Source organism: Fusarium venenatum (assembly GCF_020744135.1).
Source record: "Fusarium venenatum strain MPI-CAGE-CH-0201 chromosome Unknown EDB82scaffold_3, whole genome shotgun sequence".
NCBI lineage: Eukaryota > Fungi > Ascomycota > Sordariomycetes > Hypocreales > Nectriaceae > Fusarium > Fusarium venenatum.
In genome coordinates, this window is record NW_027072131.1 from 7,917,766 (window position 1) to 7,934,213 (window position 16,448).

The window sequence follows — 16,448 nt, forward strand, 5'->3', positions numbered from 1 at the left end:
TCGTGACGTGTAAAAGAGGGCTATGTAGTCTTACTGTGATACAGAAGTCATGTCTGTGATACACTTATAGTGATACAAACATATGTTTGAGTAACAGTTTTGAAACTCACGGGTCCGCCGAGGTCACGACATATCAATATAAAGAAAACTACAAGCATTAGAAAACATAACATACTAAGTTTTAGGATACAAAAATGAGTAGTCTAACAAGCGTGGTCCAAGTAGCATAAAGTGATCTAGTTATTTCATCTCTTATGCCTCCAGACTCCAACTTTTCCGGTACCCTGATAACCGGAGAATTAACTGCGGAGGTCCTGGTCAACAGATGTAAGCTTATTCCTCCATGGGGACTCTCCGTGGGGATACAACACAGACCCACGGTCACCGCCTCAACTAGACAATGATCTACAGAACTTGGTAGACGAATAAATTGTACTCCATAGTTAGGACCCAGAAGTAATGCCGAGTCACCTGATGCTACGGAGTACTGCCAAGACGTTTGTTTTACCAAGAGGCATGGATTTATATCAAAGCGTGACTAGATACTCAATAAAGGATAATGATGCTGTTGATCAATGGTCCCGCGGGGAGGATCGGAATCCACAGTCCCTGTGTGACGATTATCCAAACTTTTGATCACTTCAGTGGGTAAGAGAAAAGCTGGCTCTGGACTTCAGAGTACTTGGTGGTTGTAGGTGGTTTTCAAAGTCTAATACTAACTTCGTCCCCTACTCTGTAGCAGAGACTATAGTGATTAACGAAGCAATCTTGTTCTCACGCACAAAGGTGAATAGCCTAAGAAGTTTAATTTGAGCATCATAAACTGACCTACTCATTTCGTCTCTTATCTTACTAGTAGCCAATGTTTCTTTTGATACCCTATCTAGCTACTCAAATCTTGCGAACAAATGTCAAGCGCTTTTTCTGATGCCAGTCGGCTTGGGTGATCCTCTGTCAATGTTATCCTTTGAACTGCAACTACATGCTTTAGTAGCTGTATTGCATCTTCGATCTGTCCGTTACCCCAATATGCCAATGCAAGATTGTGCTGTGATGCTAGCCGATCTGGATGATCCTCCGCTATTGTTGTCTTTTCAACAGAAGCTACATGCTCTAGTAGCTGTATTGCATCTTTGAACTGTCTGTTGGTCTGATATGCTGCTGCAAGATTGTACTGTGATGCTAGCCGATCTGGATGATCCTCTGCCAATGTTATCCCTTGAACTGCAACTACATGCTTTAGTAGCTGTATTGCATCTTCGATCTGTCCGTTACCCCAATATGCCAATGCAAGATTGTGCTGTGATGCTAGCCGATCTGGATGATCCTCCGCTACTGTTGTCTTTTCAACAGAAATTACATGCTCTAGTAGCTGTATTGCATCTTTGAACTGTTTGTTGGCCTGGTATGCTGCTGCAAGCCCGTGCTGTGATGCAAGTCGATACGGGTCATCCTTTGTTGATATTGCGTTTCTGACTGTAACCACATGTTTCAGCAGTTGTATTGCATCTTCGATCTGTCCATTGTCATAATATGCTAATGCAAGAGCATGCTGTGATGCCAGCCGATCTGTGTGGTCCTCCGGTAATGTCTTTTCGATTACAACAACACGCTCTAGCAGCTCTACAGCCTGTTGTTTCTTTCCATCAACACGCAGGCATAGGGCAACCGAGTATCCTAGGTAAAATGCTTCTTGACTTGTTTTGCTATCCCTATCCAAACTTCTGAGGAGCGGGAGCGCATGCGGCAGATACTGCCGCCATACCTCACGATTCTCCCAAGCCTTTATCGGGAATGCCCCAGCAACACATGCGAATGCCACTTGTTGTATGTTTAGCTCACGACCCTCGTTTCGAGTCCATGTCTGGGCGGCCAGGTATACGAGGCTATGCATGTCGAATACATCGCCATCCTCTCGTCGACTGAAAAAGCTATATCTGCAAAGTGTGTCGATGGCGTGTGTTATACTATGTTCGGATGTAGAGCCTGGTAATAATGCCCGAGGTATAGCCTTCGGTTCGAGACAAGCTGCGCATACAAGTAGTACTGCAGCATCCGTGTCTGAGGTACATATTTGTTCGAAGGACACGATCCAGGTCGTGACAACCGCGCCTTGACAAGTATCGTAGTTGCTGCTGCCATAAACTCCAAGACTGAGCAGTTCTATCATATCTCGGTTCGTGTTTTGGAGCAGCAGTAGATATTCCTTGATTGTGGTCTTGTTGACATTCATGTATGCTGAAGCCTGTGTAATTGCAAGCGGTAGATAAGCGAGCTCCTGTGACAGTTGGTCGGCCATTGCGGTATCCTGCATTTGATCTTTCTGGGTTGATAAATTGTGCAGGAGGGCTTTAGCATCCTTCGTATCCATTACAGGTAACTCAAGGACATTAGCGCGCGCAACCTTGGAGGCCATTACGCTGGATCGTGTTGTGAACAGAATACAACCTTGCTCGCAATCTGGAATGAACTCTGCAATTCCTCCGGTCCCTTGACTCTTTCCATATAAAGCGTCCATATCATCAGCATTGTCAATGATAAGAAACCACTTTCCTGCTTCTTCTGAGCTAAGGAAGTCCTTGAACGTTTTCTTCGGGTCCTTGTTTGTGGGGTGCTCGATTTTGAATACTTTAAACATTTCAGTACATGCATACTCAAAACTTGCCAAGCTCAATGCAGGCATCCAGATGACGGAGCACTGCTGGTGACTTTGGCTATTCTTCGAAAGATGTGCAAGCTCAAGGGCGATCTGTGTCTTGCCTATACCGCCCGAGCCAACGAGAACGATTCGTTGGCCATAGGAATCAGTAGATAGCAGCCGCTGAAGCTCATCGATTACTTTCTTGCGTCCTGTAAAGTTCTTGTTTCTCGACAATGGAAGATAATGTGGCCTGGATTCCCCTGCCGATGGTGCAATAATGGGAGCTGCAGATTCACTCTCTTGCTTGACAGGAGTCGGTGGCTGGGTTCTTGGCCAACCAGGCCGACTAGTCCAATCGAGTTTCCCCATATTATCATCCTTACTCTTCCGTCAACTTATGGTTCCATAGCTTTCTCAATTGATACTGACCTTTAGAGATAGCTTGCGAATCTCTTCGGTAACGACTGGTTGACGTTCTTGCACTTTGCCTCGCGTTGACTCCAATACTGTTGGAGATATCGTTTTATTGGCGGCCATGTTAGAGTAAGTTTTGATGTCGGACAGAAGGGCCTGGGCAGTGATCATCAGCGCATATGGCTCACCGTCATAAACCATAATGATCGACCCGCACAATGCTCCTGACACTCTATCAACGACCCAAGATCCAGATGTGCCAGGTGCTGAGTTATGTCTTAGCTCTGAACAGAACTTCGAATGTAGCCACTTACCTAATGGTCCTTGTAGACGGATTTTCCGAGTCCAAAGTGTTGTGCTGCCAATTATAAGAGGTATCCTGGCAGTTTGAAGGGATCCGACAAGGCTTTCAAACTCTTGATTAACCAATATGAGGACTTCTCTTGCCCCTAAAGATTCATCGTTATGGTAGCCAGACACACACTTCTTCTTCCCTCTGGCTGATGTATCGGATGATGCTCCCTGCGCTGGAGGGTCGACATAGTAGTTATCGGGTTTCCAGTTAGCAATACCAGATAGCAGAGCAAAATCGGTCGGGATCGGTCGTGATGTGTTGATTTTCCATACTGATGTTTGCGCTGTGTCTTTGGAGAGTTGAATAATAAAATTGATGTTATCCTCGGGCACAACAGAAAGCCAATCTGTTGATTCAGTGACATCAATGTAGCCCAGTGATTCTTCTGGATCGTGATCGCTTTCGTAGTTTTGAACCAGCTCGCATTCGCTTTCGTCAGAGTCTTCCATTTCGATTGCGCTGTCGTCTGTCAAGTCGTCCGAAGAAGTATCCCGAGCGCAAAACTTGAGAAAGTATTTCGTCATGACATGACCAGACGTTACGGCTTGTCTCGGGAACATGTAAGTAACGAGCCCCCCAATTCGAGAAATGTTCTGCTCCAAGACTGTCTCATCCTTCATAATCGTGACGAGGCAAGGCAGACCACAGGCAGAGCTCCTCTCCGGCGTCGCTGGAACATGACAGTACAAGGCCTCGCCACTGGGGAAAGGGATGCCTCTATCCAAAGTCAGATGCTCTTTAGCAACAGAGACGTTGCTATCACTCAATCTCCCACCACCTTCGACGAATATCTTGGCGTTCTGTGGAGAATTTAGTCTGAGCTTCTTGATAACAGCCGCAATCTCCTTCCAGGGAGATTTTGCTTTGACAACTTTGTCCGCAGTCTTAAGCCAGATAGTTGGGTAAAGGTCAATCATTTTACTGCCATTTTCATCTTTTGGCCATCCAGACATTCTCAATTCGACTGCAAGACTTGCGTCAGCCAAATTGATCTTACCAAGAACTCCTAAATCCCAGAAAGATGCAGTGGCCCATATGTGAAGCAGTTCGGGCATAAGAAGTCGTCTGGTTTCTTCTGCCATTGCAAAGAGATTGCTACACTGATTGTCTTCAGCGAAGTGATTCTTCGAATACCAGGCATTTGCAGCCGAGAAACAAAGACCCCTGCAAAGACGTGGCTGCGCAAAGTTGGCTCCATCGAAAGGGAGCTTCAGGGGCGTGTTAAGAGGAGTAACTTGGTATTGCTGTGGAACAGACATGGGCTGGAGTTGGGTAGCTGTCGTTGCAGCACTCATTCTGGATTACTCAGCTTCATGTATGGATGGGTAGAACAGAAGCGCATTAGTACCTACCTGGCTTTTATTTACCAGAGATCATGTACCAGTGATTGGTCGTAACAGAGCTAGAATGGCAATTGCTTGGCCTGTACAGGGAATGATCAATCAAAGCCGAATTCATGCAACAGAGTAAGTCAGAGATGGGCTTACCTTAGGTACAGCGGTATATTTGTACCCAACTCTTCTGCAAGAGATAAATCAGCCTGGTCTGACATTCTGAGACGCTTGGCAAGCCACTGCCATCAGATATTGACCAGCCATGCAGCCAAAGGCTCAATTTCACCGGTTTCTGATGCTTATTCAGACCTTTTCAAGTCTTTGTAGCGCCCCATTGGACCAAAATCACAACTACGGCTGTCAAGGTTCAACGGATTGTGGCAACCCCGCATCCAAGCCGCATCGAAGGAGGTCACAAGGGAATATGTACCAGGGAGAGGCTCTAGGCGAACAGGAAAAAAAAATATAAATAAATTGTCATCGTCACTGGCACCTACCTACAATACCATATCTACCTATTGGAAAACTCTCCGCGAGCTGACGGCGGCTATATCACTCCTTCTAGTTATCTTGGATTTGGCCCTTAACAGTCAGTCCTACAATACTTCCCTAAACCGAAGAATTATACCTACCTCTTTATCATCCCGAATTGTACAATACAATGACTATAGGGCAATTTCACAATGATCAGAAGTTTGCACTCTTGACTCAGATATGGCCAGGAATGCTGCGCGCGGATTTTGACACATACGGCCACCTTTACGAAAAATACTATCTGTATCTTGACGATCAGTTCTCATCGGTCCAACAGAAACCAACTTTATACACTGCACGTACTGTTGGAGATCTCGGCGATTTGATTCATCGTATTCAAGGGCCAAATAATATGGCAAAGGCCGATATTACAGCCCATCAATCCCAGGCATCATATAACACCATCGACATAGCCGTTCGCATGTGGTTGACGATTCATGTTCAACACTCAAACACCCATTCGCCTGAATGCTTTCACTGGCCTGAAAACGAGATTCTATCAGACGCCCTCGATGAATGGCTAAATCAGAATATTTTATCGAAGCGACATCTAGTTGACGGTAATTTCCGCCAGATTCCCCAGGACTTCTCGATTCCCAATCTGATTCGATATTATGAGATGAAGTTGATCTGGACTAGCGATTTACTACAGCATTTAAAGGTTGACTGGGAACACAACCAGATAAAGGTTTACGAGCATGGAATATGTTTACGAAACCATATGCAAAATCCTGGCTTGTGTCCTTTCCCGGAGGAATTTGTCAGAGAAGCAGTTGACACACTAGTACTGCTATTCCCCAGAGGCAAGGATACAGACGACCTCTTATCAAAAGAGAAAAGGTCGATCTTAGACGTTCCGTATGGTCGTTCAAGATCATTGGCCTTTTCGAATTACCACTACTGGAGGCTGAATCTTTCTGAACTGGTCACTTACTGGGAAAAGGGCCCCAAGGGGATATCCCAGGTAAGGCTCAAGCCAGACCATGGAAATTTGATGGAATACATTACCTTTTGGGTAGCTACACTTGTTCTCTTTCTGACGATTCTGAGTATTGCGTTTGGAGTGGCTAGTCTGGTGTTTGCAAAGAAAGCGTTGGATGTGAGCATTCGGTCGCTCGACGTGAGTGTTCAGTCGTACAATCTGGCGCTAGCTATAGCTTGTGCAGAAAAGAATGCGACAGAGACTCTGCCTGGTTTCTGTAAGTAGTGTACATGACATGTTGAAGTCTGGTAGACGGAAATAGAAATGCCTGACGTCTAAATTGTGTCTAGTCTTGATCTAGAAATACTTTTGTGTCTGAGCAAAATGCATACCTGCAGCAAAGTGGAAGAGTTTGGCTGCAACCACTGTACGCTCTCGCTTAGAGTACTCGACCAGACGCTCATACAGTTCCGCAAGAGGAATAATCTCTCTTTGAATGTGTTCTCCATCATCCAGTCTCTGCTCAGGCTCCTCCTCGTTCTCGCTCAATTGAACCTCGACCATGGCCAGTTGCATGTTGGCGTTTGTCATTCCGGGGTCGGCAGCTTGTGCAGGACTGACACTCAAAACCTTGCAGTCGTAACCAGTTTCCTCCTTGAACTCCCTGACAGCCGCTTCTTCGGCAGTCTCCTCCGCATCAATGAGTCCAGCGGGCCATTCAATTGTGTAGGCGTCCAGAGGTGGTCGGTACTGGATGACGAGCAGAGTTGACGCGGGTTTAGATGGGTGTAAAAGGATATTTCCCATTGCAACAGCGTCGACGCCAGATTTGCCTCTTGTCTTTCGTGTTGCGACTTCCCATGTTCGCTCTTTGCCGACTTGGTCGACGTATTCGATCTTCTTGAGCGTTATCCACTTGGCCTCCTCAACCGGTAGGTCCGAGAGTTTTGTGATGACTGGCTCTTGTGTTTTGTGAGACATTGTGAAGGGTCTGCTTATAAAGGGACGAAGGCGATGAGGTTTGAAGGTCCGAAGAAGAGACATGAGAGGAGTTGGTGATGTTGAGAGCGGGGCGATCAGTTGAGAAATAGCAGTGTGAATACAGTGCATACACTGTACTGCGTCATTGATGCCTCAGTCAATGATGTCGCAACTAGCAGCTCCCAAAATACCAATGTTGAGGGCATTCAAAATGTGAAACCGATGCCATATGGAGGAACTAAAACTTCTCTCTACACCAGAAAATACCGAATTGTTATCATAAGATGGCTTCTCAGCAGGGATGTACTTTGGAAGACACCCATTCAGGAAGCGGGGCATTCGTTGTAAGAAGGCGTTGATATGCCTACTCCAATAACTGACTCCCTCCAAGAACATCAAACAAATATTTAAGTACGCGAGATCAAGAATAGAAATACAAGACCCCAAGAACTTTCTTCATCAACATTTCACAAAATGGCTACTCGCACAGCACTTCGGCAAGTGGGTTGCGCTCCCAGACATCTCACCTTTCGAAGATACATCTCGACTCGAGATATGGCAGCCGCAGACTTCAAGAAGCTCAAAGTTGACCGACCACGATTGATGGAGGCATTACATGACACTTGTAAATGGGGAACTGGTCTCAAATGGGGAGAGTAAGTACGCTCTCGAATCCAAGACCACGCTAACAAGGACAGCAAACCGACTGATACAGGCATGTCACGTTTGGCTCTTTCGGATTCCGACAAACAGGTTCGGGACTGGTTTGTCGAAACTACAAAGGGTCTAGGTTGCAAGGTGACAATCGATTCCATCGGAAACATCTTTGCAGTACGTCCCGGTCGCAAAGAAGGACCACCGACCTTGGCAGGAAGCCATTTGGACACTCAACCTACGGGCGGAAGATATGACGGAATTCTAGGCATACAAGCCGGTATCGAAATGCTCAAGGTTCTTCAGGACCATGATGTAGAGACAGAGTATCCAGTTGGTGTGGTGAATTGGACTAAGTAAGTCTCCAGTCCAAGATTGGATAATTCTGACCACAAATAGCGAGGAGGGTGCTCGTTTTCCAATCAGTATGATGGCTTCTGGAGTATGGGCAGGCTGTATTCCCCAAGAAAGAGCTCACAATCTTAAGGAAGTTGCTGGAAACGCAACAGTCAAGTCAGAGCTGGAAAGAATAGGGTATCTTGGTGAAACACCAGCCAGCTATAAGTCCACTCCAATTGGAGCTCATTTCGAACTTCACATTGAACAAGGCCCAATTCTCGAACGAGCGCAGAAGAAGATTGGAGTCGTGCAGGGCGTACAAGCCTACAAGTGGTTCACCATTGACATCACTGGACGAGGTATGTGTTTCAGAAGAGGCATGACCTTTGCTAACTAGTTAGACGCACACACTGGTTCAACTCCATTCTCCGACCGAGCAGATGCTCTCCTCCTTGCCGCGAGACTTATAACTCACTCGCATCGATTGGCTACCAAGCACAAGGCGCTTGCATCGACCGGAATCCTCAACCTCACTCCTGGAAGCACCAACACTATCCCTGGCCACGTCAGCTTTACTCTCGACATACGATCACCCTCAGACGAGACTGTTGAAGCTCTCGAGAAGGATCTCCGTCGCGATTTTGATCTCTTAGCCAGCGGAACGGATGTTGACGGATTGCTCGCAGGCTCAACGCCCGCACTTCCTCTCTCCCTTAAATGGCGAACAGATACGATCTCGACAGCAACCAAGTTCCACCCCGATTGTATCCAAGCCGTAAGAGAATCTGCCGAGTCTATTCTTGGGAAAGACGCAGCGGTAGACATTTCTAGCGGTGCTGGCCATGATAGTGTGTACACCAGCAAACACTGTCCTACAACCATGATCTTTATCCCGTGCAAGGGAGGAGTAAGCCATAACCCGGAGGAGTACTCTACGCCTGAAGAGTGCGCCACTGGAGCAGAGGTTTTGTGTCAAGCGGTTGTACGATATGATCAGAAGAGGGTTCAATAGGTTCATAGTCATGAATACATAATATCTTCAACTCATGATCCAGATACATGACGTTGTCGCTGCCGCTATTGTATATACGGGATCAAGGGAGTTAGCCACTCGAAGCATAAGAGACGAAATCGGCTAGTTAAGTTATTCTGTTTAGACCATACCTTTAGGCTATTTATTTCTACACCCTAGGTATAGCTTGGATGTTATCCTGTCTGCTACCCACTACCAAGCGATTGAAGATACATCAACCAACAGAGTTGGTCGAACTTCTTAGGCTCAGGTAATGAAGACGGGATGTCTGCGAATATGCGCCAGTCAATGCTTAGAATTATCTCGGATTGCGTTGAGTTCGCCTGTGCGCGTCTTCCTTCTTGCTTGTATTGTAGAGGTGCATTAGGTACTTAGTAGGCAGGTGAGGCCACAACTGTAGGCAGTCGCGATAGCTTCATTTTTAAAACGGCAGGACCAAAGCGTATGATCTGACACTTCTGGCCAATGACCGAACCCGCCACGACTTTCAGCGCTGTCAATTGCCTTCATTGTAAAAAAGTAGAGCCGGAAGGAACTTCCGTAGCACTTCGTTTCTGTTACTTCCTTTGGGGCTGGCTTTCCGCAATAACTAGCCTTTCTACTGTTCAACTTGAACTTCTTTCTTCCCATACTCATTCCAGAGTCACCTCATTAAAGCCAAGCGAACATCGCAACATTCTGGAACCAAGCCATCATCACAAACACCATACAAATCTACTTCCTGGCCACCAACGAAACCCCATTGTCACTTGCATACCTGGGTACTCAGCAAGTCGGGCCAGCTTTTCTGGCTCAAGGCGACCTGGACAAAAGCCAGCATGCAGATACTTGTCCACCAGGTTACCTTGAGCCAGATCGGCCCCATACCCAGTAAGTAGAACCAACCGCAGGATATAAGATGGCTGGCTAATCTTGTTTAGTCGTCTGGGCCTGGGCCCCTTCGGGGGCACAGCAGCAACAACAACAACAACAACAACAGCATCAACAGCAACAGCAGCAGCAGCAAGAGGCCGCTCCGGCTGTAAAGGTTAGTGGACTTCCATCTGCAACTGGTACTCTATAGATTGCTAACAATAGAGCAGCCCGGAACGCTCCCGTACATTATCTTCAACAGCATACAAAGCCAGCAGGACGAATCGAGACGATCGAATATTGTGAAAGGAGCATGCGAAATTGGAGTTTAGTTATTCTATTTATTATACTTACTGTCAGTAGTAGCTAACTGGAAGCAACAGATTTCTCACTTGTGCCATCGCACTTAGTGTTTCAATCCAGAGCATTCAACTGTCAAAGGATTAAAGGCGGCCAATCATCCCCGTGTCAAATCAGCAGGCGCTGGCTGCTGTTGATCAAGGTGGCCCTAATGTTGCCATGGAAGGACAGGCGACGCCAACGAGCCAGACCCAGGACGGCGATAGGGATAAAGATGACCAAGAGCAAGGGGCACTGTTGGTAGAAGCTTAAACGACGTTAAAATGTTGAGCAAATGGGATACGATTATGGGGAGAAAAAGAGAACATAATTAATAAAAAGGTCGGCCTAAGAGTTTGCGAGTCAATGTCCAAATGACTGCCCCTGTTTAGTGGTCTGCCTAGGTACCTAGCTCCCAGCGATGGGGAGAGGACTAGAATGAGGCAGAGTATTGAGACCTTCTCATTCTGGTAGAGATTTTCATTCTCTATGAGCATAGTGCAATGCATAGATATTTTGCCCCATTGAGTATTCTGCCCAATCTGTCCCAAAACCTGGAAACCCATAGCCATCATACTCAAGATACTTGTTGACTTGGCCCTTGGTGCAATTGTACTTGTAAGCGGACTTACAGGTGGTGTCAATTTGAATCATTTAAAGAAAGACTGACATAGATATCCTCCTCTTCAACATACCATTATATCCAATACTTGATCTCTACCAAAATCTCATGGGATTGCTTCCTCTGACTCTGTCCCCTCCCTTCCCACCACCTCCTCCCTTTGCTGCGTGACCAGCTCTACAAGGACTCTTGCACCGACCTCTAAAGTCCGGTCCAACATTAAGACATGCATCACAACCGCATAAAAGTTCAATGTGGTCTCCAACCTTTTGATCAGGTTCGGCGCAGAGACAAATGAATAGAGCGTTGTCGACGTTGCTACCTGGGGACTGGTCTTTACAAACTGCATTGGGAGTCTCACAGTACGCAGTTGAAAGTTGACCATCACTCCATGGTTTTGCTAGGAGGTGTTAGTCTTGTCTTTGTTAGTGAAGTACACGTACCCATTGCTTTGAGAACGGCAGCACAGTAGGTATATCCACACTCGCAGATTGGTCCGTCTGGGATAGGTGCACCAGTTGGGTCCGCAGGTGGAGGGGCCGGAGCTGGATCAGCTGGAGGAGCAGGGACCGTAGATGTGGGAGGAGAGGGAATTGGGACAGGAACCGGAGCTGGTGGTTCGGTTGGTGGTTCGGCGGGAGGCTCAGTTGGTGTAGATGATACTGGAGGATCCTGTGGCTTTGCAAAGGCCAGGACGACCAGCCCAAGAAGAGAAAGTTGAAGCTTCATTGTAACGAGTTTATTTGATTGATGGCTACTGACTGTTCAATTGAGATGACGCTTGGCCTTATATAGCTGTTTCTAAGCTGTTCGTCTCTTCAACGTTACAACTTGTTGCAGTACTGCCACCCGGCAGTCCTCTCGAGGCCTTGCCAAGCTCAAGACGTCCATGTTCAAAAGACTGTAGTGTATGTGATCTGTGATGCTGTACCTCCTCGTGATTCTTACATGTCCTATATCGTGTACAGGTAATTCGACATCATGATGTTCTCCCGAGTGTCGGTTATACCGTGTCAACTAAAAACACGCACCTCCACACTGTACCCCACCATGTTCCGAAAAGCTCAACTTGCCCCTCCAAGCTATCATCCATTTACATCGTCAATTCAATCCACAACTTCACCATGGCCGAATCTCAATCCCCCAAAGGCGTTGTAAACGTCGGTACTCGCAAGTCTCCTCTTGCTCTCGCCCAAACCCAAATCGTCGTCGACGCTTTGAAGCAACGATTTCCCGATCATGAATTCCCCATCCACAGCATGACAACCACCGGCGATCGCGACCAGAACACAGCCCTCTACAACTTTGGCGGCAAGGGCTTGTGGACATCTCAGCTCGAAGAGAGACTCGTCAACAGGGAACTCGACATCGTCGTCCATTCGCTCAAGGATATGCCGACTGTTCTCCCCGAAGGTTGCGTCCTCGGATGTGTTACGTCCCGCGAGGACCCTAGAGATACACTGGTGATCAAGAAGGAATTGCAGGACAAGCACGGTTGGAAGACCCTTGCTGATCTGCCGGCTGGAAGCGTCATCGGTACAAGCAGTGTACGCCGCATTGCGCAGCTGGTTAGACGATACCCGACACTCAAATTCAAGGACCACCGAGGCAACATTCAGACCCGACTACGAAAGCTCGAGGAGGACCCCGACCTGACCGGTATCATCTTGGCAGCGGCAGGTCTTCAGCGAATGGACCTCGGCCACCATATTACACAATTCCTTGAGTCCGAAAACGGAGGTATCTTACACGCTGTTGGTCAAGGCGCACTGGGAGTTGAATGCCGAGCCGATGACAAAAAGGTTCTCGAGTTCCTCAAGACGATCCAGAACGAGCAAACAGCACTGGCGTGCGAGGCAGAGCGAGCTCTCATGAGAGCGCTTGAGGGTGGTTGCAGTGTTCCCATTGGTGTCGAGACAAAGTGGGTTGACGACAAGTTACGAATGAAGGCTACGGTTGTTTCCCTCCGAGGTGACCAGGGTGTCGATTGCGAGATTGCAGAAGCTATCAAGACACACGATGAGGCGGACAAGTTTGGAAGAAAGGTTGCAGAGTCATTGGTGGAACAAGGAGCGCAAAAGATTCTGGACGCCATCAATGAAACCCGACAAGTACCAGAGACAGTCAAATGAGTGATGATAGATCAGTAGTTGGTCATGAATTAAACCCAAATATACCCCGGGATGATAAGTCTATGCTGCGTTGTACTGTGCTATGCCGCTCTCTTTTTTATTTCGTGATGATTTGTTCTTAATCGGCTCCAGCAAAAGTCTTGTAAGCCTCGGCATCCAATAACTTCTCAAACTGCTTGGCACCCTCCTCATCAACCTCGACTTTGGCAATCCAACCACCACCGGCGCTATCGTCCTCGGGAACCTTGTTAATCGTGGAGGGCTTCTCTTCGAGATTGTCGTTGACTTGAAGAACGCGCAGACGAACAGGAGCGTTGATGTCGCTAGCAGACTTGACTGACTCGACGGCGCCGACAGCGTCGCCTTGCTCAACCCACGTACCGGCTTCGGGGAGCTCGACGTAGACTACGTCACCGAGCTGCTCGGCAGCGTACTCTGAGATTCCAACGAAACCGTGCTTTTTATCGGCCGAGAGATCGATCCATTCGTGGTCTTTTGTGTATCTGCGAGCGAGGCCTGGGTTTTGTTAGTTGGAGTTGAAGACGGGAGATTGGAGTGCAGATCTGCGTACTCAATTTGGTGGTGGAGAAAGCTCGGATGGGAACGCGAGGAGCGATAGCCCTTGTTAGGGGGGCGGCGATGCGCAGAGACCGAGCAATTGAGGCCATTGTGGTGGTGGATTGTGAGGTAACTTGTATGATGTAGTGATAGTGATATCAGAGATTCAAGCTTTGTCCCGGTCGGCATGCGGAGATGAGCCGATGTGGGTTACGGGGTTAGTCAGCATGTCATGCATATGTTAATTGGGGGCCTACATTGTTGAACTTAAGGCTTCGGAGCGAGGGAAAAAGTCGTTATTAGGCTTTAGAAATCGTGTAAAACCATTAAACTAAAGGAACCTTGAAAGGGTAGAAAGATAAAAAAAAATAAAAAAAAATAAAATAAAAAAAAGGACCTATTCTGACTGACCCTTGAGAAAATAAGCTAAGATTCATTCTTCGTTAATATCCTCTTCCTGTTCCTCTAACCCCAGAAACGTGTCCGTATAACCTCCTTTGACAAACGTTTCTAGGTAGGGTTTCGCCTTTTCTTTCTGCGCTGTAACTTCCAAATATCGCCTTGGGGTCTGTGTGATGTCCTCATCTGACTTGCCATCCCAAAGAATATCCACCAGGGTGTTCGCCCTGCAAACTGCAGAGTATACTGAACGGAAAGCGTACTCATCTACTTCCTGGGCACTAGAGAGATTGGTATAGACAACCCTGAATGCTAGACGGTTGGCAGGATCTTCATATCTGGCACTTGTTGCATAGAAGCTTGGGTGTCGTTTACCCAGAGGACAAATTTCAATCCAGATAGACACAGTATTCTCCTTTACTTCGAGGTCTGGACGAAAGTGTACAGGACAACGACCAGCACTAATACGGCGTTCGTACAGACCTGCGTTTGCAGGCAGCAGGTACGTATAGGGCTTTGTTTGATAATTATCCTTCTCTAGTCGCCAGTCCGACACACCACTGATTCGCCCGCTTTTCCGTGGAGTATAGGCAATGCTCCCGATGCCTCTCTTCTCTTTCCCAGCTTTAAACACGCCAGCCAATGAATGCGCATCACCATTCGTGATGCTATTAACCAGATCTGGATCAACTGTCATTGCCATTTCCTCAAGGCTCGCCTCGTCAAGTATTGTATCGTCAGCTTCTGACGAGTAGTGGGGATATGTTACCGGGGCTTGTGGAAGGGATGGTGATGCTACCTCGGACGAGTCTACAGCAACAGCGACTTCGACCAATGCGGTGATATCGCATAAACCTGATGGAGCCGAGCCAGGTGCTGCTTGTGTTTCGGGTACCGTGGCTATTGTTGGGTTTTCCAGGACGGTTGTTGCATTATCAGGATCCCCCAAAACCCGCAGATCTTGATCTGCGCATTGTTTCAAAACCTCTTTGTCGCTGAGCTCTGCGAGACCAGCAACAAAGCCCCTGGCTTTTGAGTATGGGTGAGGGTCAAAGCGCTCATGTGCACGAATTTCTTGCTTTCCTAGGCCTTCGCGGTGTCGACGCCAGATACTATTTGGTTGAATTTTACCTTCTCTTGCCAGCTTTGCACGAGCATGGAGCACTACTAACAAGCCTCGACAGAGAGTTCCAGATAGCCCCTCAAGCTTTGAGATGTCATCGTCATTTCTGAATCGTCTTTGGTGGAGCCAAAATTTGACTCCTTCATCAAGAGTTTCGACTTTCAGCGGCGGTACTCTTCGGAGTCTTTCGGCTTTGAGTCGTGATAAAATGAATTGCATGACTCCGCTGGTTTCCAGAAATGCAGATCTAATTCTGTCTACGTTTGACATCTTTGCGGCAAACCGCAAGGCCTCCCCGATCATGGAATTATGATAGAAGGGGACAGATGAGGGTAAAGACGGTAGCTCGGGACAGCGTATAAACAGCCTTGGGAAATCCCCTCTACTATCAAGGTAGATGGTGTACGTATACCGGAGCTTGAGTTCGTACTTTTCCAAATTCTCGAAGTCTTGGCAAATCACCCCCGACCGAGCGAGGACCGCAAAGTAGGACAATCTTGACGTTTGATGCTTGTACCAGCATACGATGAGATCCATCGTCCGGCTTATGGGACGAGGTCTCGCTAGAACTGCTTTACTCAAGAGTTGAAAATGGCATGAAATCGTGCGTCCAAATAAGACAATTGGTTAGATTAAATCCAGAGCCCCTTAGCTGCCATGGGATATCATTTTTGGCGTCTTCTATCTCAAAGGTGGATGTCGGTGAGTCCTCGGCAGCTGATACTATTGAATAGTCTAGAAGTATGCCGATTTTTGCTGCGAGGCTACCAGTGAATCGCAGAGTCGAAGACGCAGTCTCAAAGGCAGACTCAGAGGGTTTATCCAGTTCGCAGAAAGATGATACAGACTCGAAATGGGTATCTCCAACTGCACTTCGGAGGCAAGTCTGATAGGTTGGTAAGCTCCTTCCCTTGCTCTGATCTGGTGTAATCTGACTCGACTTCTTCGCTTTCTGTCTTGACAGAAATGATTGCTAATATCGAATTTGCGGGTCATCGGATTCGCGGATTTGGTATTTAGAAGCTGCGATATCAAGATCTGTTACTGCATTCGACTGCACTGGTGGTGTCATGATGTTGAATCCATAACCAGACGGCAGACCATCTGTCTTATCCCACATTGTAAGACTTCCGTGGTGGGTTGAAAAGGCTCGACAAAACACGGCTTCAAGAATAGTTCACATACTAATATCTTGCGTCGTGTTGGAATATCCTGT

General features: G+C 47.3%; 8 protein-coding genes across 8 annotated transcripts; 3 read left to right on the forward strand and 5 right to left on the reverse strand.

Annotated features, from left to right (window-relative positions):
• Window positions 1-609: 609 nt before the first annotated feature.
• On the reverse strand, window positions 610-4,879 carry EDB82DRAFT_466363 (uncharacterized protein). The gene is made up of 4 exons (XM_065607902.1): window positions 4,763-4,879; window positions 3,370-4,706; window positions 3,071-3,321; window positions 610-3,019 (listed from the first exon to the last, which is right to left on the reverse strand). The coding sequence occupies exons 2-4, from the start codon at window positions 4,703-4,705 to the stop codon at window positions 884-886; spliced, it is 3,723 nt and encodes a 1,240-aa protein (XP_065464330.1). The 5' UTR covers window position 4,706; window positions 4,763-4,879; the 3' UTR covers window positions 610-883.
• A 305-nt stretch (window positions 4,880-5,184) lies between these two features.
• Window positions 5,185-6,541, forward strand: EDB82DRAFT_510619 (uncharacterized protein). Its single transcript, XM_025729316.2, has one exon. It carries the CDS (start codon window positions 5,406-5,408, stop codon window positions 6,483-6,485), a length of 1,080 nt encoding a protein of 359 aa, XP_025583596.1. The 5' UTR covers window positions 5,185-5,405; the 3' UTR covers window positions 6,486-6,541.
• A 16-nt stretch (window positions 6,542-6,557) lies between these two features.
• Window positions 6,558-7,181, reverse strand: EDB82DRAFT_431364 (NUDIX hydrolase domain-like protein; the record flags this gene model as incomplete). Its single annotated transcript, XM_025729315.1, has 1 exon — window positions 6,558-7,181. The coding sequence occupies one exon, from the start codon at window positions 7,179-7,181 to the stop codon at window positions 6,558-6,560; it is 624 nt and encodes a 207-aa protein (XP_025583595.1).
• A 391-nt stretch (window positions 7,182-7,572) lies between these two features.
• Window positions 7,573-9,221, forward strand: EDB82DRAFT_510622 (uncharacterized protein). Its single transcript, XM_065608857.1, has 3 exons — window positions 7,573-8,191; window positions 8,235-8,533; window positions 8,576-9,221. Exons 1-3 carry the CDS (start codon window positions 7,899-7,901, stop codon window positions 9,184-9,186), a joined length of 1,203 nt encoding a protein of 400 aa, XP_065464331.1. The 5' UTR covers window positions 7,573-7,898; the 3' UTR covers window positions 9,187-9,221.
• A 1,488-nt stretch (window positions 9,222-10,709) lies between these two features.
• EDB82DRAFT_510625 (uncharacterized protein) lies at window positions 10,710-11,970 on the reverse strand. The gene is made up of 2 exons (XM_025729312.2): window positions 11,464-11,970; window positions 10,710-11,420 (listed from the first exon to the last, which is right to left on the reverse strand). Exons 1-2 carry the CDS (start codon window positions 11,747-11,749, stop codon window positions 11,116-11,118), a joined length of 591 nt encoding a protein of 196 aa, XP_025583592.2. The 5' UTR covers window positions 11,750-11,970; the 3' UTR covers window positions 10,710-11,115.
• On the forward strand, window positions 11,971-13,161 carry EDB82DRAFT_510626 (porphobilinogen deaminase, dipyromethane cofactor binding domain-containing protein). Its single transcript, XM_025729311.2, has one exon. It carries the CDS (start codon window positions 12,145-12,147, stop codon window positions 13,150-13,152), a length of 1,008 nt encoding a protein of 335 aa, XP_025583591.1. The 5' UTR covers window positions 11,971-12,144; the 3' UTR covers window positions 13,153-13,161.
• On the reverse strand, window positions 13,162-14,004 carry EDB82DRAFT_510628 (glycine cleavage H-protein-domain-containing protein). The gene is made up of 3 exons (XM_025729309.2): window positions 13,970-14,004; window positions 13,724-13,915; window positions 13,162-13,668 (listed from the first exon to the last, which is right to left on the reverse strand). Exons 2-3 carry the CDS (start codon window positions 13,818-13,820, stop codon window positions 13,271-13,273), a joined length of 495 nt encoding a protein of 164 aa, XP_025583590.1. The 5' UTR covers window positions 13,821-13,915; window positions 13,970-14,004; the 3' UTR covers window positions 13,162-13,270.
• Window positions 14,005-14,022: 18 nt separating this feature from the next.
• On the reverse strand, window positions 14,023-15,872 carry EDB82DRAFT_281976 (uncharacterized protein). Its single transcript, XM_065607384.1, has one exon. It carries the CDS (start codon window positions 15,767-15,769, stop codon window positions 14,144-14,146), a length of 1,626 nt encoding a protein of 541 aa, XP_065464332.1. The 5' UTR covers window positions 15,770-15,872; the 3' UTR covers window positions 14,023-14,143.
• Between the last annotated feature and the right edge of the window lie 576 nt (window positions 15,873-16,448).